The following is a 27,544-nucleotide window of genomic DNA, read 5'->3' on the forward strand; positions in this document are numbered from 1 at the left end:
CCTTATTACTTTTTGACTCTGTGCCTATTGTTCCTGGACTGGTCTCTTCTTTCAAAAATACATGAAAGCATATCATGAACCTATGTGTTCATGTTCTTAAAAGCATGACTATAAAGTTGAAAGAGTCTTAAAAGCCACCATTCCTTGGTTCAGGCATCCTAATGCAAGAAAAAAATGTGAATGAGATGTGAAAGGTAAGAATAGGATTCTCATACTTTTATAACCAGGAACAAAATGAAAGAAGGGAAACAGGGCTTTCTGCAATGTACTACATATTCCATTTTATGACGGATTGTTAGTGTGAGTGCTTCATTTTGTTCACAGCACATTGAATACTAGACATGCTTTATACTTGGTGTCTTTGTGCCCCCAATGAAAGCCTTAGCTGCTCAGTGTAGCAACATTGCTCATACCTTTGGGCATTCCTCTGCCATTTTTCTTATTACATCCAAATATCCCTGCATTCTGCTGCCAAGTTGAATTTATTCATCCAAGATAGTCAGTTTTAGACTGAGACATTTCTTTTATCTGCCTAGTGTTCTAATATTGAAATTACCCTAAAAGGAGATCTAAAGTCTAGAGGGCGAGTGCCTATATTTGGCATTTGACAGCCTCTTTGATCTTTTCATCCAAACACAAGCTCAGGCACATGTGTTCTGTGGAGCCCTCTGATCTTGCTATGCCAGGATGCACAGCAAAGCCATTCAACCAGCCTCTTCAGTTCCTCAAGAGCAACTATAAACTCTTCAACAATATAAACCAGAAACTTTCTCATTGAGCATGACCTCATGCCCATTATTCCCATCAACTCATTTTCACAAGTATTAATATAATGATCTTCATATTTGGTCAGTAACTACAGCAGCAAGGGCAGCTGCCACCACCACCAGCTTAAGTTCCCCTTAGATCAAATCCTTTTTCTTCTTTAGGATGATCTGCCACTGTCAAATAGCTTTCCCCTTCTGCAGTAAGAATTTCTCAGAGATAATGATCGTCAGCTTCCCAGATTCCTGACCCTTTGCTCTTCACCTGCTGGAAGTCTCTCTTCCATTGTTCATCTCCTTTAGTTTTAATTACATTCCTTCCCAGACTATTTTCTGTTCTACTCTATATAGGACACTTCACCTTGCAGTGCTAACTTCCTAGTAAGCCTTATTGCAGATGGAAATGCCCTACTTTCTTTAGTTCTGATTTGCTTCTCATGTGCATTGTATTTTAGTTCAGAGCACGTTTAGTTCAACTCCAACTTGAAAAGCATTATTAATGTTTTATATCAGAAGTTACTTCAGTATAAAAGAGGGAGCTGTAGAAATGAAGTGCATAGTAAAGTTTGCTGCTAAAGCCAATTGCTAAGTTATGTCTGATAATGTTTTTCCACAAACCTCTGCAGCACACTCCCTTAACAAAATAAATTCTGTAATTTTATTTTTTTGCTGCTGTAAACATGGCCAGGTTGAAAAGCAAAGCACGTTGGTTCCTGCACTTTTCCGGTGACAAGACATCCAGTGCAAATGTGTATTATGTATTTCTTTGAGGACTGGTTACAGATTATACTATTAGTTGGGATACTGCAATAGCAAAATGAATCCATTTCATAATACAGACATAAAATTTTGACAGTAAAAGTACTGTTACATTCTCACCCAACACTCATCAGGCATTTCATCTTTGCAGCTCTAATTATTAAGAGTGGCTAAAAATGTATGTAACATTACTGTGTTTATTTCAAACTACTCATCAGAAGCTTGTATACCAAGGTTGGTATATATCACCATGTTTACATATACTGAAAAATCTGTCCTAACCTAGCAATAAAGTATCTCTTTTAGCTTGTTCAAGCCATTAGGTTCACATTTACATAGAGGTTCACTATCTTTAACATCAAAGAGTGACTGCAAATACAAATTTCACTGTGAACTTGCATTCAGCTCCTGTGGCATACTGCAAGTTAAGTCCCTCCCAGCCTGTGAATTCACAACTGGAAAACTATGGCCAAGAGAAGCCACCTTGATGGCTGCATTGCTAAACCAGTAACAAAACAGTTATTTTACTAATCAAAAGCAAGCAAACCCACACAGTTTATATAACTTAACTTTATTATCCTTTCATCACCTGTATGGAACTCTCCTGTCCTCCACTAGTTTACAATGGGGTAAGGCAACTTACAGGGAGCTCTAGTTCTGACCATCCTTAAACATTATGTAGGTTGTTGAAAGAGTGGCAAAGACTTCAACTTAATGAAATGTGTTATTTTGTTTTCCTTCACTCCATTTCTGAGTTGCTTTCCTCATTCTGATATGTTTTTTTTTTTTTTTTTTTTTTCGTTTCTTCTGTGTCTGAAGAGTGACTGAATGAGCCTGCTAATAATGAAAAGCAGCAGAAACAATCTAGAGATGCATGGATAGACAAATAATGTCTGCTTTTTTGTCATTTCTTCTTTAGTGTCACTGAAATGCTTCAGTGGATGCATAGCTACACATTTATAGTCTGCCCTTTAAAAAGAATATCAATTAAAATATCATGTTCACATATTCCTTTCTTTACAAACAGTGTATTTAATATCTTAAAAGCATCTTTAGCATCTTGCTTGTGCAATCACAGTAGATATTTATCAAGAAATCCAAAATACTGAACTATAACTTCCTTTTGAGATATAACAGATTTTAAAAAACTGCAACCAAAAAAAATAAGCTGGCTGTGTGTCTTGCTAATATTTTGTTTTGCTTAACAAGAAGGAGTCAAATGACAATTTGATGTATGTTAGTAGGCTTGTAAATTATGACAAGTGGATTAATTTTTTTTTTTTTTTAATTTGACTAGTGTCTAAGAAGGGTAGTATTTTTCTCTTGTTCTTATCAGGAATATTGTTTAGCATGGGAAAAAAAAAGTAAGATTCTTTCCAGTCTTGCAGAATTTTAAATATATTGGAGAGAAGGGGGAAGCTCCTTTTCCTTCTTCTCCATTTCCTTCCTGCTCCGCTCTTTTTCCATCACATTTTCCCTTTCTCTTTGCATTTCCCCTTCCTTTTCTGCTGTGCCTAGCTCTGAGAAAGTAGTGGATGAATAGGGATTACAGAAAATAGGTCCAGAAGTGATTCTAGGAAAGAGCTAAAGTGAACTGCAGCCGAAAGTCCACTTCTGGACAGGAATTTATCTGCCTACTGGGTTTTTTTTTAAATAGAATTTGGGCAGAAAATGCCAAACTTACAAAACCATGGAGTCTGAAACAGGATTAAAGGTATTATTAGCAGCTACATTTCTCTGTCCTGCTCAACCAAGTGGCAGAAAACTCAAGCTTAAATTTGAGCAGTGGGCCCACTTTTCCTCCTCATTTATCTGATGGCTGTCTTCTCTGGAGAAGGGGCCTTTATCCTGTTTTCATCTAGGAAAGTCTTTTACAACTGTTTGCTTAGCTGGTTAAATAATTCAGGTAATGGCCTTTTACCTTAGCAATATGGTTAGGAAGGATTTTCCAGCCCAGGTTTAATGAAGAGATTTCCTCAGCTGGAAAGCAATTGACAATTTCTCTTTTCACCTCCTCTTTAAATGACTGTTCTATTTTTAAATGACTGTGTCTATTTTGCCATAGTTTTTGGTCTTTTTTGTAAACTGGCATTGAGCACACCAGACATAAACAATTCACTTAAATAGGCCATTCTTGACAGCCACAACTCATCTGCAAAACAACAGGCATAGTCTAAATGAAAATCAGTGAAGGAAATATGTCTGTTGCATTGGGAACTCAAAGAAATGAATCAACACCTCCCCTCGTGATAACTTGCTCACTTCCATATGGAGCACTTTTGATGCTCATTTTCCACTTCACTGCACAACCAGGCAAACAAGCCTGAGCTCAGTGCTTGTACTGCAGGTAAGATTGACCACTCCCCCTGCCTAATCGAAAATGACTTCCAGAGACAGGTATCTGGGGGGAGCAGTGCTTTGCAGTGAAAGAATCAATACATGGATTTATTATGCCATACATATTTCTTTACATTTTGCCAGGACACTGCCAAACTTCTCACTCCTTGCTGTAGGGTGTTGCAGTCCTCCCAGTCTGTGCTGTTTCCTGTGATAAGCAGCTGCCAGGTATATTCTCGTAGGGATTCACAAAACCAAGAATTCTTTCATATCTTGTATTTCTGACCCTATATGCACAAGAACCCTCACAAATAAATGCTGTTGATGCTGTTAATGATGATGGTGCTTTCTGAAGAGCAGGAGGAACAGCAAGAGGGAAGGGGTGCATTGGGAGCAGTGGGATGGAGGTGGTGTGGCTTAAAATGCGAGGTGTTATCTGGGGCTGCAGCAGCCTCCCAGGCTCCTGGGGGTGATCCTGAGCACCTTGTGCCCTTTTGAACTGAGTGTAGCCCATTGAAGACTGATTAAAGGAGGCTTGTCCTTAAGAAGATAAAACTAAGTTACAGTAGCCAGGCTTTTCTCTACAAGATCTTGACATTCATTCCCTGTTTTGAAGCTTCCCTCTAGTGGGAATTCACTGCCCCCAAGCCCTGTGGGGTCTGCAGGGGCTGGACACTGGTTTTTGCTGGGGTGTGTAGAGTGAGCTCCTGCCCCGCAGCAGCTTCCCGCCTGTGCTGTCTTGAATTTCAGAGCTCCCTGAGGGTGCTGGCTTGTTTCTGTGTCACTCCCCCTCCCACTCACCCCCATGCCCTGACCTCCTTCTTAGCTCATCTATTACTATACAAATAAACCATGCCTTGTCAATATAAATACCAGAGTATGGCCTTTCAAATAAAAGAAATGTTGGTGTATATATTTACTTTGTATGACAAACTGTCCCTTGCTGTAAGGTCTGCTTACACTAGCAGAGCTGAACTCCTAGGCCTTGGGTAAAAAAAGGACGTGAGGCTGGTTTGTCTGACCAGACATATCATTCAAAGTACAAGCTGTAATTTTGGGTTTTTGCCTTTTTTTTTTTTTCCTCATGGTGTTTTTACACAGTGACAAATAGTGGACATAATGAACTTATTAAATTTAGCAAAACAAAAGCAAAGTTTTATGAGTCTATTTTTTTTTTCTTCCTTTTAGCACAGTGGAATACCAAGACAGTAAACAAATATTTCTAGATTGAGGTTCTGAAGTTAGTATAGAATAACATCCTTATTCCTTTGGAGCACCAGTCAAACCCAACCAATAGAGGTTTCAGAAGTCACAGAATCTTCCCTCTTTAGAGGGAACGAGGTAGGATCTTCAGCTGCACATGCCTTGTAGCCTCACTAAAGAGCTGATCAGTCTGGCCTCACTGGGGATGTAAAGAAACCCCAACCCTAGCTCTTGAATGAGGATTGAAAACAAGGACTGTGTTAAAATACAGCATGAACAAAACCAGAGAGCCTCCAGTTCACCTGCAGTCTGGAGCTGTCCTTCTACCCCCACCTCACCAGGTCCTTCATGATGTGAAATGTAAAGGAGAGTGAGCTAGCTTGGCAGCTTGGCTGTAGCATCCCTGACTTCTGTTTGACAAAGAAAATTAACACGGGACAAGAATATAAACATGTCACTAGCTGAACAAACGGTATTAGTAAGTCCCTGATTAAAGCCAGAAGTGAAATGGATGCTTTCAGGAGCACAAGCAGAGCTGACTGCAAGACATTTATGTTGTTCATAGGAACAATACTGCTTTTTTCATGAACTATCCATAGTATGTCTTCACCATTGCTATTTTGAGATTATTACTTATTTGATGGTTTTGCAGTTTTACTTTTATTACTTAATTCCAAGGACAGGAACAATTAACATTCAAGCATGAAAGGAAGATTAGACATGATGCATCAGTGCAATTAGGGGTCATACTACAGCTCCCTAAAAAATTTCACTTTGATATTTAATGTCATCTATTAATGGATTATTTTTAACATGTCTGCTTTGTTATTAAACAGGATATATTTGAAACAGCAAGTTTGTGTGCTCCATCGTCAGCACAAGTCTTAAAAAACTGAAGTATATAGCAGCATGTTATGTTATATTATAATGATATTTACTGTAAAATTGAGTTACAGTTCCACTTCAGAAAATTGTAAGACCATAACCTCTATTGTATTAAAAGGAAGTTGCAGTTACAATTAAAAAAAAATAAATTAATAATTTATCTAAAGAAGAAACACAGTAACTACAGCAAGCACAACAGTCACTAAGATCCTTTCAGAAATTGCAGGTTGAATGAAACATGGTTACATATTTGTGTACTATCCACACAACTATGGGAAGCTTTAAAGCCCCATCATTTAAAGCCCCATGGCCATGCACAAACTGAACACATCAGCTTGATATCTTTCCCTACAAGTTCTCTTTGGGTACGGGGAATACTTTGAATAGAGGAAGTGCTTTACTTGCCTTTTGGCCAGCCTTGCCTCCTACATGAAGCTATGAGAGAGGGTTATGCCTACTGGAGTTTCAATTTGTGCTGTGTTGAGAGGAGGAAAAGCACCAAATCCTGGCTAACAGAGAACCAGCTGGTCCCTGAAACGTGCTTTAAGAGAGGAAGGTATGGATTGGGTGCTGAACTGAGACAGGCAGTGGGGATAAACAGGCACTTATACAAGGACTGGATATCTGGAAAACATTCCCAAGAAGCCAGCACAGAGATGGTTAGGAATGAAGAAAGTATCTTTTGTTGCTTGAGTAAATTCAGTATGGAAGATTAAGGACATTACACTTTTAAGTCCTGCTTTGCAGTGAAGGGCTCTTGTGACGCCATGAAAGCCAATGCAAGAATATAATAATTGTCTGAGTATGGTCAATTACCTTATACCACTACATTTTAGATGGATGAAGAAAGAAGCAGCAGCAGTAAAAGCAGATGGTATAAAAGGTTGTTGATGGTAAAAGGATAAAAATATCTAAAAAGCACTGTGATACCATGGACATCCAGAGAATGTTGTTTAAAGGTGATAAAAAATCCAGATTAAAAAGTTCTGTAAAAAAAAAATTCTGGTATCTGTAAGAAAAGAGAATCAAAACAGGATGAAAGCCTCAACATTGCAATAAATATTAGAAGAGGCATTTTTAGGAATTCATATTATTGAAACATAAACATGATACATAAACGAACACAAATAGAAACACAAATGTTACAGGAAAATAAAACCCTACAAATGTTAAAGGAAATGGTAGAGAAACAATAATTAAGAAAATTGAATTGTGAATGTCTTAGTATACAGTAAAAGTGCAAGTGAACTGACATTGCTATTATACCAAAATTATTGGTGTAATTTTTACCTGATCAAAATTAAATACCTACTGTTATCTAAAGGAATTATTTCAGTAGAAGTTCCACAGACTTTTTACAAGCCAAATCTTAGTATTTCTAATTCAGACTCCACAAGCAATGCACTTAGGTGAAGCAAAAGGAAAACTACAAAATATTGTCTGTTCCCTGTTGCCAAATGCTGACAGATTATGTGCTTGGTACAGGGGGAAACTAAACAGGTCCAAGCCAGAGGCAGTATCTCACTCTGTGTCACAGTTTTACAGAAACCACAGCACTGAGTTCATTGTTAATAAAAGCATAATATGCAAAGGATGCTACTCTGCGGCATGAAAACAGATTTTTACCTGCAGTTCTCTCAAGTTTATACACTTTGTAAGGATTTCACATTCTGCATGACTTCACTACCTTTCCAGAATGGCTAGAAACCTCATTAATTTAACTGTGGGAGCAAAGTAAACTTTTAAGGGCTCTGCTTGCTAATGTCATTCTCTTTGATTCCTGCTGCATTCCCTTGGAGACAAGAATTGAGTGGGAGAGGGAGAAGGGGAAGGAGAAGACAAATGAGCTCAGGGCATGAAGTGCCTGGGGAAACTCTGGATGAACTGTCAAGAGATAGAAGAGGGGATTGAGAAGAAATGCATTGCTGGGAAAGAAAAAGGCAGGGAAGCCAAATATGTCTTAGATATAGGAGACATGGGCTGGTGCCAGATACAAGTTAAGGAAGTAAGGAAATGCAGCGGAGGGCAAGGCCTGAAGAGCAAAAAAAGAGACAAGGAAGAAAGGCAGTGAATTTGCAGAGGAGGAGGAGTCATCATCTAGTCTGGGTTAGATCTCTTCCTACTGATATTGCTCCTAAAAGGAAAGGAAGGCAAGAGGAGAGAAGACAGGAAAGAGATAAGAAACAGTGGCTATTTGAATTAATTCACTGCTAAGGGAGGAATGAAAGTTATTTGTGTTTAACCAAAGGGGACAGAGGAGGCCAAAGGAAAGCACATGCAACCTGCACCCTCCAGAGCAGCTGTGAGATGGAGGAGTTGTTGCTTCTTTACAGAGAAGCCTTTAGAAGCACCTGGGCTGGGACCCCAGAGGGACAGATCCCAGACACCTGATACTGGGCTGACCATGATTAGTCCTAAGCCACCTCTCAGGAGTAGCTGGCTGTCAGACATCACCTGAGTGCCAAGCACAGCAATGCCCACCTTCAGCAGGGGCTGCCCAGACAGCTGAGGCTGTCTTTGTGCCCTGGAGGGATCGTCCCTCCAGAGCAGCCTCTACCAGTTCCTCCAGCAACCAGTTTGCTGTTTCAGGGCAGCAGGCCCATGATTCAACAGAAGGACCCCCATGTGAAGTTCAACAAGGTTGTCATGGAGCAAGCTGAATAAGAGGGGCAAGGTCATGACGGCCCCTCAAGTGTGTGCCAGATTCTGGAGGCACCCAAGGAGTGACCTGGGACAGTGAGGTGATTCAGAAGTGGGGCTGAACAAGACACTTGGGACCCTCTCAGAAGTCTGCCTTACAGCTCTGGTCAGGGGTAATAGCAGCTTTTTCTCTGGAATAACTTATCCTCTTGAGCATTATCAAACATTCAAATAATAGTGAGCTTTTAACTCATTTTCAGATCAATTTAAAGACTGGCTGGCAAGTGCTGGCATGCCAGAGCTTTGACAGGGACCTGAAATTTTAGGCTGGGGAGGGTGTCTGACCTTCTACATGACTGAGTGATTGCACAGGGGCTCTTCAGGCTTTTTCAGGAGTTTACTTGTGACATTTAAAAAACCTAGGTCCAGAGAAAATGCTTCTTCTGTACATCTAATATAGCCCTCCGTGTCTAAAAGCCTAATGGAAACTGCTGCACAAACATAACGTAATATAGGCTAGCTAGGAAGTATCACTTCCAATGTGCTAATATGCATATAATTAGGTCATCTTCCAAGATTTATCTGTTTAAATGTTCAGATTAAGCATACATAATTTGCAGTTATAGTTAAAACAGTTTCCAAGTCAGATATTTCACAATTTTAGAATAACAGATTTTGATTAGGCTGGTTACTTTTATATCTTGTTTAATATTACTTCACAATAAAACCTAATCTTTAGGACTTTTAGCTTCATATGGCTCCACTGTTTTTTAGCATGTGTGTATTTCCAATCCTTCTTTTGAAAGATGTGTTAATACCTTATTTGTTCAGCAGGTGTTTAGAACTGTGATAACAGATTAAAATTACTATGTATTTAGTAACAATACTTCACAAATATATGCATTCTTGCAATATTGTGTCAGTTTTGATCAGCAGACTATAACCCTTAAAAATAAAAATTGAAAAATCCATTTTAACATAAAGATACAAAAAAATTAGAAGTCTAAACAAATACAGAAAAGAGATTATATGATACACTAAATAATGCAAATTAATACTTATTACTTATTTATTAATAATACTTATTTATTAATTATTTATTAATACACATTTTCACTGAAAAAAATGAGGAGTGTAGAAAAGAAATTGCTGTATGTCAGTTCTTCCCCTGTTCAGGCAAAGTGGAGACTAAACAACCCAAACTCTAGATTAATTAGCTTTCAGAATAAATGAAATAAAATGTAAGCTTTTTTTGGATCTAATCTTATTGTCATTTAGTCTGATGAAAAAAGCCAAGAAAAGAAAGAAGTCCAAATATTCTAATTTGTGCCAGAGAAGTGATTGCCAATTTTTAGGATGCAATGTTTTTTCAAAGATTTCCTCTGTTCACTAAGAAGTTCTAAAAAATGGAAAAAAAACCCAAAACACCATAGTTTTCTTAAATCTGCTCTCAAATCAGTGAGATTGAGGAAATGATCTAAGTTCTTTGGATCCACACTCTGGTTATACAAACAGATTTACACAAGAGACTGGTTGAGGAAGCCACTACTGAACTGGCTCCAAAGACAGATCTTTTTATTACTAAAATCATAGCATTTTTTACTTAACTGTAACTTCTGCCATTTAAAGAGATGTGTGACAAACCATAGGGTGAAACAACCCAGTTAGATTTTGTTTAAAAATTACTTTCCTAGTCCTTTGTGAATTCTGACAATTTAAACTAAAGTCTAAATTCACCATGGAAAATAAATCCTATCCCCTGCCTAAGAATCTGGATAATACAATAGACTAAATAAAATACATAAATGAACTCCGATATAATAAAATTTATTTAGCAATGAAATATTTTGTGATTACTAAAACAGAACAAGGAAGAAGCCAGAGTAATTTCTTCTTCCACTTTCTTACTTTTTGCCTGATGTTCAAGGGAAAACTTCCTATTTTAACAAGACTTCATTTTTTTCAACATCAAACTGTTCAGGTGAATATTTTTTTTCATCAATACTACCTAAAAACATGAATATACAAAAGCTGGGACAGAGATATACACAGACACATGTATATCATGTCACTCCCACACAAGCCCTTACATGATACACGTTTTCTATCCATTTTGGCAATAGTTGCAGAAGCCCCTGGAAGCCCAGACCAAGTCAGATTTAATACTAAAAATCATCAGCATTGAAAACCAAAGTGGCAATAATGTTTGCTGATCTTAGAATAAAAAATGCCAAGATGGTCATGTTTATATCTACTTTTTCTTCAAAAGGGAAATATATACAGACACAAATTTGGTGCATGGGGATTTTATGTTAAAAATAAGCAAGCAGCTATGATGCCCGATGGATGCTTTTAAGAATGCTGTTTTAGCAAGAAAAATAATATGGTGTTTTGTTTTTCTTTTCACTTATTCCCTCTAGTTTTACATAATCAGTGCAGTTTTTTATTTTTGGTATTAACTTGTACAGAGCATCAGAGAAAACTGACTGGAGGGGACCTTGAGAGGTCATGTGGTCCAGCTCCTACCCCACGGCAGGATCTCCTTGTCTTGCATTAGTCCTGGAAGATGTCTAATCTGTTCTTAAAGACAGTCTGTGAAGGCCAAGGGGTCACATCCTTGCCTGTCTGCTCCGGGGCTCCAAAATCTTCAACATGAAGTTTTTCCAAATGTCTAATCTGAATCTTCCTTGTTGCAATTAAACAGATTACTTCTTCACCGTGGCTACAGGGAAGAGATCAGTATCTTTGCTTCTGCAAAAGCCTCAAGCACTTGCAAATTCGGGGTGAGTGAAATTGCCTTAGCTTTTTCCATAATTATTTCAGCTTGGGAATTCTAACGAGATGCTGATTGGAGGTAATTGTTTAGGAAGTGCATAAACAGCAGCTTGGAAAGAATACTAACACTTACTGAGGGGAATAGCCTGCCCTTTGGGTTCTCCCTAAGCCAGCTGGACATAACCTAACTCAGACCAGAAAGTCTGCATGAAAGCAGATCAGTTGTGAAAGATGTCTATTTACAGACTTAGTAAACAGCTGTGTACTTCACAATGCACAGTACTCTAAATTCTCCCCATGACGAAAAATACAGACCTACCAACCACTTAGTAGTGTATATAATATCCACTTCTTTGCCATTAACATACATTCAGGAGCAGTCAGCCACTTCTGCAGTACACCACAGTAGGCTAGACCAAAACTACAGGCAACGTGGTGAGAAATTACTGCCCTGATTAAAACTCTAGGTCCTCAATTAGCCAGTATGAATGCCAGCATGATTTAAAGTTCCTGCTGTACCCAGCAGATGCCTTAATTTCAGTAAGGGATTTCACTATCCCCCAGATTGACTGCCTTGCCCAATTCGCCTGCTGGAAACAAGTGGTTGTGTGCGTCCCAGTTAACCACTGAAAACTCTCTGTGGAAAGAGATGACAGTTCCCAGCCCATCTGAAGCTGTGCTTTGGTCTCTCAGCATATAGGACAGGGCTAATCCACAAGAAGAACACATTGCCTCCCAACTGAAATGTTTCTCATTCCTCTGTGTATCCTCACTGTGCTTCTGTGTCCTCTTGGCAGGACCTAAAAAGATACGCAGCGGATGCACCAATGCACAATTAAATATTACAGACGTGCTCTAATGCTTTGGGACTGTGCCCGTTACCAAAGCCCTGCCAATTTACAGATTATTGTAAGAATACCTTAAAACTGGCAGCAGTGCCATTCCACCTGCTGTCTTTGTTAGGGATCAGCATTTCTAGCCCTGTCTCCACTTCAGGACACAATATGCAGTGAAGCAGCACCTGCTGCTCTCGTGTCTCTGACGGGCATATGTAAAGGCTGGAGAGTAGATACAGGTGCTCGGAGCCCTCCTGCACACTGCCTCAGCCAAATGTACACTGACAGAAATGTGAAGTTATCTCTGAACACAGATGTTTGGCTTTGCTGCCACTGCCTGACATTGGCACTTTATTTTCTTTATCATGTGTGCTGAACTGAAAGCTTTTTTTTTTAGGCCCTGACCTTGGCAGCAGTTTCTACTGCATTTCATCATAAAGATAGGAGAAAAAGGGAGGGAAAGGAAAAAAAAAAGAAAAAGAAGAGGTACTGACTGGATTTTCATGATACCCTTTGTAATTCTGAGTACTTCAGCTGAGAACCCTCTAACACTTTTACTTATCAAGTGAACTCTATGTCTTCCACTCCTTGACAGGCACATTTTTACCCAAATTCAGCACATCTCTCATGTGATTTAAAAATACATATACTTTTTCAGTAGAGAGAGGCAACTGGACAAAAATCTGTGTTAATTCTACATCGCTCATATTTGAAAGAAATTGTTTATATTTTAAGCTTATGTTATGCCTTGTTTGGTTTATAAGTTTATAGTTAGCTTATATCAGGATGAAGTTGCCTGTAAAACCTGTAAGTGATCTCTCAGGTTCTACTAGTTAACTATAAATCACCATGATCTTCCTTAATTAGCATAATTGAGGATTCTGTAAAACAATTTGCTAATCTGTCAGTTATTAGTAGGCATTGATGAGTTAAAGACTGTAACACAGAGTAAAACAATTCACTGAAAAGATTTTGTTCTGAGTCTGGAAAAATGACAAGCCCCACTGTTCCACTAATACCTCTTACTATTGTGCTTGCACCTATACACCACATGTTGCTGGTGGTCTCTGTGTGTTCAGTTTATTCCTACAGGAAGGAAAGCATGGCAGACAAAAAGTATCTTTCTACGCTTCTTGTTATCAAGAGTCATCTTTACAGTTACTTTATCACTCTCCAGAAATATCTTAAATAGTAATGTACTATTCAACAAAACAATAAGGCATCTGACTTAAATTTATGTACTTACTCAAAAAAAGTGGTCCATCCAGTCTCGTCACTTTTAGTTGCCAGAAGTCCACTGTTGCCATGGTAGGTAAATAAGACAAGCTCCTGCCCTTGTGCAGTCATGCTTTTCAAACACCCATTAGTGCCTATGGTCAGCCAGATGACTTGGTTATCAGGAGAGACGACTCTTACCGGCATCCGGTTGGGATCCCGTCTGATACGAAGGGTATTTCCATTGCTATCTGTTACAGCAGTAATATCATTATCATTACTGTAGCTAAAGTTGTACAGATAGTCTCCGGTGACTAAACTGACAGTGTACTGGTGAGTACCATTGACATCAAAAATATAAAGCTCTTGATCGGTTGGAGAAGCAACTTCATAAAAGTTCATTGAAGTCAACAAGGGTTTATTCTTTGACACAGCCCGTATCCTAATATTTCCTAGGTCAGCAATATATAGGGTGCCATCTGGAGACACAGCTAAGGAAGAAGGGGCATTAAGTTTGGCATCTTTAGCATAGCCATCTCCATTCTGGTAGCAGTCACAGTTGACGTCGTTTTTGCAATCGCACTCAGAAGGTATTCCAGCAACTAATGAAATCTCTCCATCAGTTGTGACCTGCCTTATCCTATTAATTTTTTTTTCATCAGTCTCTGTAATGTAGAGGACGCCACTGTAGGACACAGCAATGGCAGTTGCTGACTCTAGTGTGGTCTGTACAGCGTGCTTCCCCACCGTGTACTCCACTCCAGGAACCTGGCAATGCATCGGCCTTCCCGCAGCAATGCGTACCTGACGGTTTTCAGTGATCTGCAGAACCACGTTGTTATCCAGAACATAAATGGAGTTATCCATGGGGTTGATAGCTAAATCTGTAGGCCATTCCAGACGAACCTTAACAAACAGAAGGGTTTTGTTAAGCAGCTAACCAGTGCAGATTAAATTAATTAATGCACCTTCAGTTTTAGATGTTGCTGTAAGGACATTTTTCCATCTGCTGTAACCAATCACAACTAACAGACTTGTATGGAAATACCTCAAGCAAACTAAAGCTCTTCAGGGAGGAAAGGGGAACAATGTTTAGACATCTATTTTACTGAAAAAAAGCCAGTTTATTGGAACTATAATGGAGGTTGAATTTTCCCTCCAATAAATACTATACTTTTCTGTTTCACAAACGCATAAATAAAAATAGAGACAGATATCAAAGTCAAAATACAAACTTTAAGGGCAGTACTTATCTTTTGTTGCTGTAATAGCAAACATAACTTACTGCCTTCTAGACTACAAAACACTGTACTGCACTCCATTTTCAAACATATCCCTTCTTACCTACACAACTTATTGCGACAAATAGAAATAGATGGGGGTCTTTTGCTTCTATCTTCTCACTCATTCTAGTAGGCTGAGGATGTTAGCAATTCAGGAAACATCAACAGGGCAAGACAGTTCCAACAAATCTGTCATTCTCCCAGTATTTACTACCAGACTTAATGTTTCCTGATGTAGTTTTGCTGTTCTAAACTAAACTGAACTTTATGGACAGAAAAATTGAATACAGCAGCATTTATAGCTAAGAGAACACAATATGATTCATGCCCTTGGAACAGGTTTCTTTCTCCCCAAATTCTGTGAAATATCCATTATGCACTCCACCCAGTTTTCTTTTGAAGGGCAAGAAAGCTGCAATTGCATTTCTAGCCCCAGCTCAGCTTCCCAAATTAGCAGCAACTGAAAAGTACCTGGCTAATGTGCATGCTGGTATCACAGGTTAGAGGTCGTGCTGAGGTCAGGTCATTTGAGCCAAGCAAAGTGGATATTATTCCATTCTGATCCACTTTTCTGATCATGGTCCCATCAACAAAGTAGATTAACCCGTTCTTGTCGATTGCTATTCCTTTAGTGAAGAGAATAAAAATTAGCTTTTTGTGCTAGCACTGAATATATTATCCATAACTAAGGGTATAAGTGGAATGTATTTAGTGAAAATCAAGAGCAGAAAATATGCTCTTAGCAGTAGGTAGTAAAAGAGCTTGTAAACATATTTTGCATAATAAACCAATGTTCAGTATGAAATCTACTCCTATTGATCCCATTTGCTGTTCATTGGAGAGTATGCTGTAACAGGTTTAGCTTTTAAGCTAACCTGAAAAATGGGATAACTGGGACTATTAGCAACACTAATTTTAAATCTTCACCCTTGCCAGCCAAAGACGTAGTCTAAACAAGCATTTAAAAATCCTCAATAACCATGAAAGCCAAATATTTCCTAAAAAATCAATGCAGGTACTATGTAGCTATCTTCCTTAATCGTCTCTTCAGCTGTAAAAAATTACTCAAAACCAGATTTTTGAGCTAACTACCGTGTCCAGTAATTAAACACTACCCCACCCCCGGCTCTGCACTTGCATGTTATTTTCAAAGTTATGGAGGGATAACTCTTTTTACCTTTAGGGCTCATGAGAGTTGCCTCCACCGCCTTGCCTCCATCACCACACCTTGCCTCATCAAAGGGTAGGCACTGCTCCCCTGTTCCTCCTATTACCTCAGCATTTTTCGTCAGGTCTTTCGCACCCATGAGCGACTTGGGCCGATAAATCCTGCGCGTGTTTGTGTCGGAAACGTACAGATCTCCTGTCACGGGGTCGGTTGCGAGGTAGTATCTGTGAGCTGGGTTGTTGCTGTAAAATGGAATTATACATTGCATGTGCTGTAATTAATTAATTGCATGTCACACTAGATTGAGAAGAAAAGGCTTCAGTTCATATGCAGTGTGTAGGAAAACAAAAATGGTTAAAAACACTGGTGATGCTCAAGGCATAGGTAGCACAGGTCACGGCCCCAAACCTCTATCGGTTTCCGTTTCTTGCCTGTGTCACAGGCAGCTCAGTCTAGGCTACTTATCCTTTTGGGACAGAAGATCCATTTTGCCTGTGACACTCAGAGGCCCACCCTGTGCTCTGTAATTACAGACAGTTCCTGTCTCTGCAGTAGACCAAATCAAAATACTGGAGTCTAAAAACTCCCAGGCTTTCTGAGAACCTTGATCCAATTCCAAACTTTGCAGCAGGACCCCAGTCCTCACTTACACTTTGTTGCTGTTATAATCCAATCTGTTTCATTATGATTTCTATAAGGCTGCTGGGGTGCATGGTTTATATAATTCATAAGCAGATAAGGCAGAGTTCGTATTATTAGTTCAGAGGCAAAAGATAAGACATCCTTCACAAGTATTTGTTTAATCCACTGCTTTCAAAGATGTGCTACGCATGATTTAATGTATTAGGAAATGTCATCTTTTCCACCAGAGCACTGAGCTGAGCTTTCTGTTCTCCTTAACACAGAGTCATATTTCAAATAGCTGTACACATTGGCACAAAACCACTAACTATGCCAACACAGTCTTTATTACAGTGGAAATATATATCGCTAACCATTTTTCCAGAAACGTACATTTTGTCTCTCCACTGGTGCCACATAATTGAGAATTACTGTCATTTCTCCCCTGCTGGTGAAAAAGCAGCCCTGGAGACTACCTTTTTTGGTTGATATATTATGATGTAGAAACTTAACCCACTGCAGCCAGGATTCCTGACCTTACTTATGGCATGAAGAGCTGAAATAAGGTCATGTAAATACAGGATGTAATTTCAGAGGCTCTCCTAATGGATTGAATCAGAGCATCAGAACAGTCAGTCCCACTTCTGATGTTTGCAAAAGTGCTGCCTAAACAGATCTACCAGTCTTGGTGATAGCCAAACATCTGTTCACAGAATACGATACTTCACATTTTGTAAATACACAACTGTGCTAATGTACCACATTTTTATGTGCTGCCACTTGGAAAAAGCAGCAAGAGACCAACAGGAACTACTTGTGAACAAATTATGCCTTTTAGCAGGGACAGATTTTTATAGCTATCCAATTACAAAAACACAGAAAAAAATGTGTTGCATAAATAGGGTTTTCTTTGGTTTTAAGACTTTTAACATGTTGGTTCAGAATGAAGAAACCAAGTGAGGCAGACTAATGAAATCAAATACACAGTGATTAGCACCTCTTACAATGCTCTGCTATAGAGCTGAGTATTGTACACCATGTCTGAAATGAATGTAATAGACTCACTTTTAATTTCTGTCTCTTAGAAATCAATTATTGCCAATGTGCTAAATAAAGATATTTCTGAAACCTTAATTTATGCAGAGATGATTTATACCTCTACAGACTCCAAATTAAATTATACCCATTTCCATGATTACTTCGGTCTTTAAGAAACTTTGCAGACACTTCAAATATAAACAAATTGCAAATTGTGAAAGGTGCAATTACATTTTATTTCATTATAACTTAAAATAAAGGCCTTTCTTATACTACCAAAATCTAAATTAAAGTATTTCCCTTAGATGCATCTAACATTGCCTCGATCGTATTTTCCAAATGTTAGAATAAAAAGTAATCAAATCAAGAACTAAAGAATTTGTGTAACAATTATTTCTTTATAAAAATATTTTAAAAAGATGTTTTCTTCATAAATACGAAAAAAATGCTATATTTTAATTAATTCCAATGAAAATAAAGAAGCTTTTCTTATTTGGGGTGAGTTCTCATAGCAAGTACTGTATCCTCATTAAAGCAATAAAATACATCTGATAATTTAAGAATATTTTCTCATGTTATTAAAAAGAACAAACTCAAAGTTTGAGACTGAATAGGACTGACTGAATCAGTATAAACTCTTCACTTTGTCATACAGAGATGTCTAATGGCTCCTTTCTGAAATAGTATAACAGGCTCAACTTCAGCTTTTCTTTTCAAGTGAAGGTTAAAAAACTGAGGTAGCTTTAGTTGATAGAAAAAACCCCACATTAATTCATAGGAGCCAGACAAAACTTGCTCCTTCACTTCCAGTGAAAACCATGCTTGTTTTCTGGACAGAAAACATCTATGCATGCCACGCAGATCTCAAAAATAGTTCAGGAATAAGCAGCCAGCAGCAGCAAAGCCTAACAGTTTGTTCTCTTTCATTGTAGCTTGAAATAATATTAAGCTTCTGCCTTCTACCAATAATAACAAACACAAAGAAGTAAAATCCACAGTCAGTCACTTCTTGACTCATTCAGTATTACATAATGGCTGTCAGTAGCTCTGAATAACCAACTTGGCTAGTGTAAAGACAAATGACTACAAATTAACTTGTCCTGTGTGTGCCAAATACCAGTAACAATACTTCAAATCTGAAGTGCACACACACGTGCAGAAATACACACACAGAGCTGTGATGATCTGTCTCCCATTGCATAATTTTATCTTGCTTATACCAATCTCCAAATTCTTCAGCTGTCAAATCACCTGCATTACTTTCCATGCACAAATTTTTGAAAAACACTCTTCTTGCTTCAGTACCTCTCTCTCCCATACACTCTGTGCCTTTTAAATGATATATCCTCAAAACTGCTTTTACATTTTGCTAAACTTTTATTCTATCTCTCTACAGACTTGGTATCCCGCCATAGCCTACAAATGACCTCCCTGTCTTCAAAGTCCTTCTAAAAATTACTTCTTCCGTGAATGCCTATCAGCATTAATCACCCACAGGCAGCAGTGTGTATAGAGACATCAGTCCAGCTTTGAGATTGAAAAAATGTTAGGTCACTGGCACATGAAAGGATAAATTTGATCTGTGTTGTCTCTCTAATTTAGAGTACAGGCTCCTTGAGGTGGGAGACACATCAGTCTCTGGGCTGAAGCACTGTGTTTATAGGCAAGGAGAGTCAAATGCTTTAATAGATAATAGATTTGAACTAGTATCTAGACTTGTTCATTAGTTTTGCTCAGGGAATTCATATTTTGGTGAATTTTTAAAGTTTTGATGATACCTAGTAATTACATATTGCAAAGTGTTCCTGTTGAGGGCTGTTTTCCAAACCTCAATTTAAATAGGTATCTCCTCCACATTTCATTGGGCTCTGCATGACTTCACAGAGGCAGAAGAAGCTATTTGGTCTCATGGTGTGTCCTTAAGCTGGGGATCCTAAAAGTTTACATGTGTTACATAAAAATCAGCTACATTAAGTAAAAAGCTGCCAGGGGATATTAAGCATCTTCACATGCCATTCACTCTTGGTTTAGGAATACCCTGGGCAGCAAAGCCCTAGGGCTTAGTGGACACTGGCAAAATGTATTATGGGAGGAAAACTCAAACTTGTAGTAGACCGTGTCCAGCTGCACAGTGGGCTCCCTGCCTCCTGCTCACTGACTCCACAACTGCTCCTGCCGAGCCCGTTTGCCATGGTATTCTGTGTCTCCTTCTGCCTCAGGAGAAAATACCACTTCACAGCTGCTGCAAGAGCCCATGAAAATGCTGTTACACTAATTCATAGGCATCCATTCCTTCATCCTATTAGTCCCTTCTAAGTTCTCATTTTGAGTATTATTCTGTATTCCATATATTTGCCAAGACAAATCCAGCTGCAGTCACAATTCTGTGATACCACATGGGAATAATTCTTTTAAAAGTAGTGGAACACATGCAAATTAAATGCAATAGTGAAAACGTAAAATTACCAAGTAGAGAAGACAGCCTCTGAGTTGCACTTGGAAAATAACATAAAACCAGCTAGACTGTGTATCAGCTCCCAATTCCAATCATCAGTGCCAATGCAAACACCTTACTTAGTTGTGGGTTGGGTTTTTTTTCAGTTTGAAACATTTTTTTTTAAACATAAGCCCCACTTCAACAAAGTGAATTAAAAAAAAAAAAAAGGGTGGGAGCTGAGATAGGACTCTCTGGGATTTGTTTAAAAACTAGGAAGGAACACGATTGGCAGCAAAAAAGGAGCGAAAGGGAACAGCGGAGCTGCCAAGTCCTATGCACAGCAGTTCTACCACAAAGTGTTGAGTGGTTTCATGTAGCCAAGAAGATTTTAGAGTAACTCTGTTTTTGTCTCCTTATCAGCAATGGATGCTGTGGCAAAGCAATTCTAAGCATCCATCATCCATCCATCTTCTCTCTTGCTCTTGCCACTATTGCAGTGATGCCCAGACAGATGAAAGCTGTACTACAATCTTTCTGCTTGCTATTGTTTTTATGATGAGCCTTATAAAACTTGGTGTTCTTTAGAATCTTAACTCCTGGTGTTGTGTTATTCTGGGACAATTTCAAATTTCATTAATAGAAATTCACCTTTAAAGAAACAAATCTGTTAAATGTGAGCCTGAAAAGACTCAGCATTAAAAGGCTACTGAAATTAACTCCATCCTTTTGTGATTTTATTACTTATATGCCTTTCTCATTGTATTGGGGGTATCTGATTAATGACTGAGTTTTGATAGGATCAGCAAAACTGCTGCCAGCAAGGAAAAGGAGTGAGCAGAGATGAAGGGACAGCAAAGGAGGGCACACACAAACATAAAAAGAAACCTGCCTGTGGACAGAGAGTGATGAGAAAAGAGGAACTCGTATCTGAAAGGATGATACAGCCTGACAGCTGACATAACTAAAACATATGAACTCATTATTTTTGAAAAATACTCCTCTTTTCTAATAATACATCTCAGGAATGACTTCTCCATTATAAGCATTCATTTGTTAAGAAAGAAAAAAGAACAGTTAGAAAAATATAAATCTTCCTTAAGGAATGCTTACCTATGTCTAAAATCTTTATTTCTTGGTGGGAGCAAGTAAAAAAGAACAGAAAAACATTATTAGAAAAACATACAGAAAGGATGTTAAAAGATGAAAAGAAGGCAACATTTACATCTATCATTAGTGAAGTGGTGACTGACAGTCTTTTTTCCAGTCATATTGACTATATAGGTTAACTCTTAAACACACAGAATAATTAACTTTGGGTAGATTACACCAGCACTGTTTAGATTTCCACGGGTAAAATACCAGGGTAAAATTTTTCACTTCAGTTTTAAATACTTTTTCAAATTCATTGCAAACTTCAGAATCACCTTGTTTTGCATTTGGAGACTAACTTACACAATGTCAGAAATCTATTTCATACTTTAGTCTGTCACAGCCAATTCACAACTCCAAAAGCCCAAGATGAGAGGAAAACATACCTTAGCTCCAGAACACTAGTTACATTTCCAGATGGGAATATCCGCCGAACATAGTTGAAATCTCCCACGTACAGACTGCCATCTATCCCACAAGCTAAGGCAACTGGGGCCAGTAATTTATTACCATCAGCTTGACCATTACAACTTGGACAGGAGATGCTGCGCCGTCTGCCGTTGCCCATAATGCTACTAACAACTGGGGGCTGCTGAGATATAAATTGATTTTCACCATTTCCTTTGTAGAGGATTCCTGGCAGATAATAAAAAAAACCACAAAATAAACACTTTGTAAAAAACTTTGAATGTGTGCACATAAAATGATATGTCAGTGTCCTAGTGTCTTTCAGTTGATTAATAGAGTTTTATGGGCTTTTAATTGTTTCATCACCATATTTTGCCACCACAAGTAACAGAACTTCATTATAGTGTTTCTAATTATATTGAAAGTCACAGAAACATTAAACATATAGAAAGCAATAAATTATCTTGTCCACAACATGTAGCAAAAACACTAAATAAGCTAGCACTTAAAAACCAAGCAATTTTTCAGTCATTCTTATTTTGAAATGCTAATAATTTTAATAGTTATAATTCAGAATAGAAATTGTCCTGATGAAGGAAATGCAAGATCCACTGAATGAAATCAAGGTCTGTGTTCTTGAATCCTTTCCATTTTCAAATTCCCAGGAAATGAATGAAATTCTGAATGTACATATATTATAAAAGAGAAAAGAATTATATTTGCAAATTGCGTTTCCAAAGTCCTACTATAACAAGTAATGAATATGATGTCAAATGTAATCTTAAGTGGATTACTGCTGCGAATTGTAAATATTAATTAAAGAGCTAGTGCAAAAAGTTGGAGATTGCCTCAATTTTACATTACAAAAGACTCTTAACTCAGCTCACAATAAAAATGTACCTCTGGCAACAAAGCCTGCCTCAATACCATGTCTGCAGTTATAGGCAGTTATTAAAAATGTCAAAACAACAAAAAAAAAAGTGGTGCCAGGCCAACTTGCCTCTTAAACTTAATTCTGCTTTGAAGCATGAAAGGAACAATAATTTTGTGAAGACAAAGCAATGTGCCAGCAGTATTTTTGTTCCTTATAGCTTCCATAGGAAATCTGAGAAGGAAAATGCATGCTTCATGTTAAACCTTCAGTCTCAGTAGAAAAAAGTGTGAATTTTCAGAGTGTTAAAATTTTGCTGGAACCCTTATTATTATAATACCTCTCAATGAATCCATGGAGGTGTACAGTACAAATGGTCAGCTAGTATGGTTATACCTCTAAGTCACAATATGTCTTTCTGGGGTATCACCCACATAAAGCACATGTCACTTTGAGTGAGAGGTGCTTTATTGATTGTATGCCCAGAGTTTCAGAGGCAGGTTAGGGCCTAGGGATACATTTCTCTTTTGAGATGCATAAAAGAAATTCTGGATATATTCCTCTTTCTCTCCCCACCCCCAAAAATTCACTCTTTGTTCATACTGAACAATATGAGAAAAAATACTTTGTTTTGGTCTTTAAATGCTCTAGGTGTCTTCACTACATTTTTAATGCTATGAAATTTAGGAGATTATAAATGTAAAATCAATATACATGATAAAATCAGAAAGTATGAAAATGGTTTATGGAAACCTAATGGCAAGTAATCTAAATAAGTTATCTAAATCAAAAGAGGGAGAACATATTTTTCATGAATAGTTAAAGCCAGAACGCATTAACAGTATACAAAATCCCCTCTCCTATGACTGCATCATTTATGACAATCGTGGCACCATAATTTTGCCTGAAATAGCTGAGTTCTATAATTTTCATCAGAGGAATTCTAAAAGTCAGCATAGTGAACTATTGCACCTGATTTATTCAGTCATTACCTTGAAAAATTGGTCCTTCACATTTCTCCTCTATTATCACAGACTTGAAGACGTACATTAGACTATTTACTGTAGTCCATACAAACACTGTCTGCACTCTTCTGGATAAATTTCTCCAGATGATCCACCTTGTCATTACAACTCTCCACTTTGTTTATTCAGTTAGACATACAACACTTTGAAAAGTCGTTACTTGTCAAAGGTACTCTTGACCATAATTTAAAGCCACCATTTACCGTGTGAACAGAACCCATCTTTTATATGCGCATAGAATGATCACTCTTTACATTTTCAGATGGATTACCTTACAGTAATTAGTACAAGTTGTTTTTTGTTTTTTTTTTTACTCTTTAAATTAGGTACAATGACACCGTTTCCCTTAATTTGGTTGCCTTATTTTTCTACCAGTCAGAAGCAATGCTTAAGGTGGCGATTATCACATCCCACTAAAATAAACTCATGTACTAGTGGGAGAAGTCCAAGGGACACAAGGCACTGCAGAAGTGACATTCTTCCTGATCAACTACTTCAGTACTCCTCCCTCGTATAAAAATCCAGTGCCTTGAGCCATGCAGCTCTGCTTATTTCAGCTTGCTTACAGGCTTTCAGCCCATTTCTCCAGATTACCTCATAGCATGGCACCCTCCAGTGGCTGAGTAGCCCACCAGACAGATTCACATTGGTGCCAAGTCATAGTTCTTATAAATGTGTATGGGTTCTCATCCTTTCACTGACGTTAAGAAAGATTCACTCACTAGTGTTTGGACTCTGTCCTGAAACAAGGGGCACAAATGTCCCCGCTGACTCAAGGCAGCATCATTTGTCACTTGCTGTGTATGGAGTCAACCAGAGCATCTCAGGGAGGAATGACCTCAGGGAAGGGTTTAAAGGGGAGAAGAGTGTGAGTGCTCATCCCCTAGTTGAGATGGTACCCATGTGCTAACTGCCTCCACAAGCAGCTGTGCTGGGGCTGGGGATATCATGATGTGCAGGGGAACACCTCCTGTATAAATGAGGGAGTTAACATCAGCTCTTGGTTGGGCCAGAATGTCTCTTATTGAGGTTTAATGTTCAGTCATCCTGGAAAATGGAAGTGAAAACATTGTTCAAGATGATGTTAACATTCAACCAGTTAATCTCAGTAACAGTGTCGACACATACAATTGCTTTAGATATAGCAATATAGATAGGAGTGTCTCTTTTGGAATGCTCAATTTTTAAAGACAATTTCAACCTTTTGGGTTGGGTTAAGCATTATCTAACACAGGCTGACACTGTCAGATGAAATTACTGATGTGAAATCATTTATAGGATGAAGAAACATGACAAACACTGTAAAACTCAAACCATTTACGATATGCAAAACATTCCATCATTTTCTTTTTTTTTTTTTTTAAATAACAAATCAAACACTTGAAAAGTTAGAATAATATACCTAAAGTGCACAGCCCCGAGTATTAATAAATTGGAAATTAACACTTTACCATTCTGAACATCCAATACATGATGTTTATCCAGTGTCCAGCCACCCATGTTGGAAGCATCCAGTTCATAACCTTGCAAAATAGCAGTCCGCTTTTCCCAGAGGGTTAGGTCCAAGCAAGACTCATACTCATAACCTACAGACACTGAAACGACAGTAAATTTCTTCATTAAGTATAGGATTTCGTTCAGAAGAAATGTTTAAAGAATGTGATTTACTTAAAGTACTTTTTTTCTGCTATCCCAGGCTACCTGGAAAGTCCTATGGCTTCCTTAAATGTATTGAAATGTATCTACATAGAATTCCAAAATCCTTTAAAAAGCAATTTTGGGTTATTAAAATAACAGTATAGAAGAAAACCATGTTGTGAAGTATGTCAGACTCTATTGTGCTCTTAAATTTGAGGCCTGTGCAGACTAAATCCCATACTGCATTGTCAAGCTGAGTTACTTCAATGGGGAAGAATGTAGAAGCAGGAAATGACTGTAATCTCTTTTTATTTTTGAAGGGATTTTTCCCTATAATTAAAAGTTTAGATTAGTATTTTCTAATATATTTTAATATCTGTCATTTCTCATCTTATTCTGCTAAACATTTTCTACAGAAGCTGTGCTTCTGTATTTTCAAGACAATGGTAAAAATTTCCATAACACACATACCAACAGCTTCAGATAATCCATAGACTCTCTGGTTGTATGCATCAGTTTTATCCCATATGAAAGTGTAAGCCAGATTTGGGGATGCAGGGAACCATTTTTGGAAAAGTCTTCCCACCACTGCCACCATAAGATGAACCTTCATTAAATTAAATGGTATAACAGATTGGGTCATAGTAATCTTCAGAACAGATTTATATCCTGGAGCCCTGGAGCTTAAGTATGATAACTTCAAATCAGTTCCTGGTATTGTTGTTTCTTCATGAAGTACCTATGCATTGGCAAGAAAAAAATAGGGTTTTTTAATACTTTGAAATTAAACAGAACAATGTACCTATCATAAAAGAAGGCCTGACATGATGCTACATGACAATCCATTGGGAAGTATTATCTAAACCTGGCCTTCATTTAATAATAATTTTAAAATACAAAAATAAATAACATTTCACCTTTTTTATGAAAAGCAAAGTCTAAAGTGTTTGTAATACTGAAGATGCTTAGTTGATAATTTCTGCTGAAGGATTTCAAAGATCTCCCACTTATTTTCATGGGGGTAAAGGATGCATGCAGGAGAGGGAAAATATTTCCAACTGCTTTTTGCAAAAGAACCAAAGAAGCATCTTTCATCTAAGTGAAAACTGCCCCTTCTTATGCTGCATCTGAATCCCAACTATGGGCATGCAATAGAGGCAGTAGAGCCTCTAAGGACCATAGAGCTTAGATTTTGGTTAGGCAGCCTAATTGTTCCTGTAGGAGAAGAAAGGACTTTTAGCTGGTTTATTATTCGCATTACCTGTGGATTGTAAATACTTTAAACCAGAGCATTCTTCCATTTATTTCAAAGATAGATAAGTGGGATGCCTCAGGGAAAGCTTTTCCATATTTCTTGATCAATATTCACTACTCAGACAACAGCTCACCACTTTCTCATTTCAGAGAGGTGCAATGATTCAATTTTATTTTTAAAAGGTTCCTGCCCCTCTCCATCTTAGCTTTATCTCAGAGCTGAGGAGTTTTTATAGGTGATAGATGGATGTGAAAGGATGTGAAAGGTTTCTGAATAAAGTGGACAAAGAGCCTATACTGCCCCAGACCACAGTCAGGACATACACAGCCATCACCTCAGGTGAACAGCTGAGTATCAACTATCCCAGCTGATTGCAAAACCAAGAAAAAAACATCTAGATACATTTATAAGGATAACGGTTGTCTCGTGGGAAGGCAGAGCAAAGGATGCTGAAGCACAAGCCCAAAGCCCTGGTGGTGTCAAAGGAGCACTCCTGAGGTGGTAAATTTGGTAAATTTTTATTTTACTTTCTTGTCTCCTACTCCTGAAATCTGAAGAACAAACATTACTATTAGTGGAAAGGAGATTTCAGTGAGAACACTGTTACAATTACTAGGCTTGAGACTCCAGAGGGATCAAAAGCTGGCTACTAAAAAGGAGCTAAGTTAGCTCTCTATGCTAGAGAAATCCTTGGACAGTGCTTTTAAACAACTGACTGTATGTGTAGAATAGGGTCAATAATGTGGTTTATGCTTTTGAGGAGGGCAACAAGTGCTATGGTATCCTCTATACCATACCACTTTTGATGGAAAATAAAGGTTTACATGGTATTATATCCATTTCCTTCCCAATAACAGTAACAAAAGAATAAAAATAAAAATAGTATTTTGACTCCTAGTCTGGCACTAACAGTTTTTACATCTTAAAAACTGCAAGCTCTGCAGTAAGACTATAATAAGGCTGTAGGAAGTAAAGAAGGAATTGGAAGATATTAGACAAATTAAATTCAGATTTAAAAATTCCCAATTCCTAATCTTCAAATGTTTTCATTTTCTCCACCAAGAACCTGCAACCTCTGGGAAGAAATGACAAGCAGTACTATCACTTGGACAGATTTGACAATGGTATAATTTCTGTTTGTAAATCTAGTCTGCTTTTCCTCAATCCAATACAAGTACAGTATCTAATCCAGAAAACAAGCAAATCTTTTCTACACCACTAAAATTCCCTCTCCCTA

General features: G+C 38.0%; 1 protein-coding gene across 1 annotated transcript in view; it reads right to left on the minus strand.

Moving 5' to 3' along the window:
- Window positions 1-27,544, minus strand: part of TENM3 (teneurin transmembrane protein 3) — a 404,704-nt gene that overhangs the window by 18,217 nt on the left and 358,943 nt on the right. Inside the window, exons 20-25 of the mRNA XM_030449605.1 lie at window positions 25,524-25,791; window positions 24,866-25,009; window positions 21,497-21,746; window positions 15,875-16,107; window positions 15,169-15,323; window positions 13,446-14,320 (exon numbers count right to left, since the gene is read on the minus strand). Of these exons, the coding sequence (XP_030305465.1) occupies window positions 13,446-14,320; window positions 15,169-15,323; window positions 15,875-16,107; window positions 21,497-21,746; window positions 24,866-25,009; window positions 25,524-25,791 (1,925 nt within the window). The remainder of the gene's footprint in view (window positions 1-13,445; window positions 14,321-15,168; window positions 15,324-15,874; window positions 16,108-21,496; window positions 21,747-24,865; window positions 25,010-25,523; window positions 25,792-27,544) is intronic.

This window comes from Calypte anna, chromosome 4A, assembly GCF_003957555.1.
Source record: "Calypte anna isolate BGI_N300 chromosome 4A, bCalAnn1_v1.p, whole genome shotgun sequence".
NCBI classification, from domain to species: domain Eukaryota; kingdom Metazoa; phylum Chordata; class Aves; order Apodiformes; family Trochilidae; genus Calypte; species Calypte anna.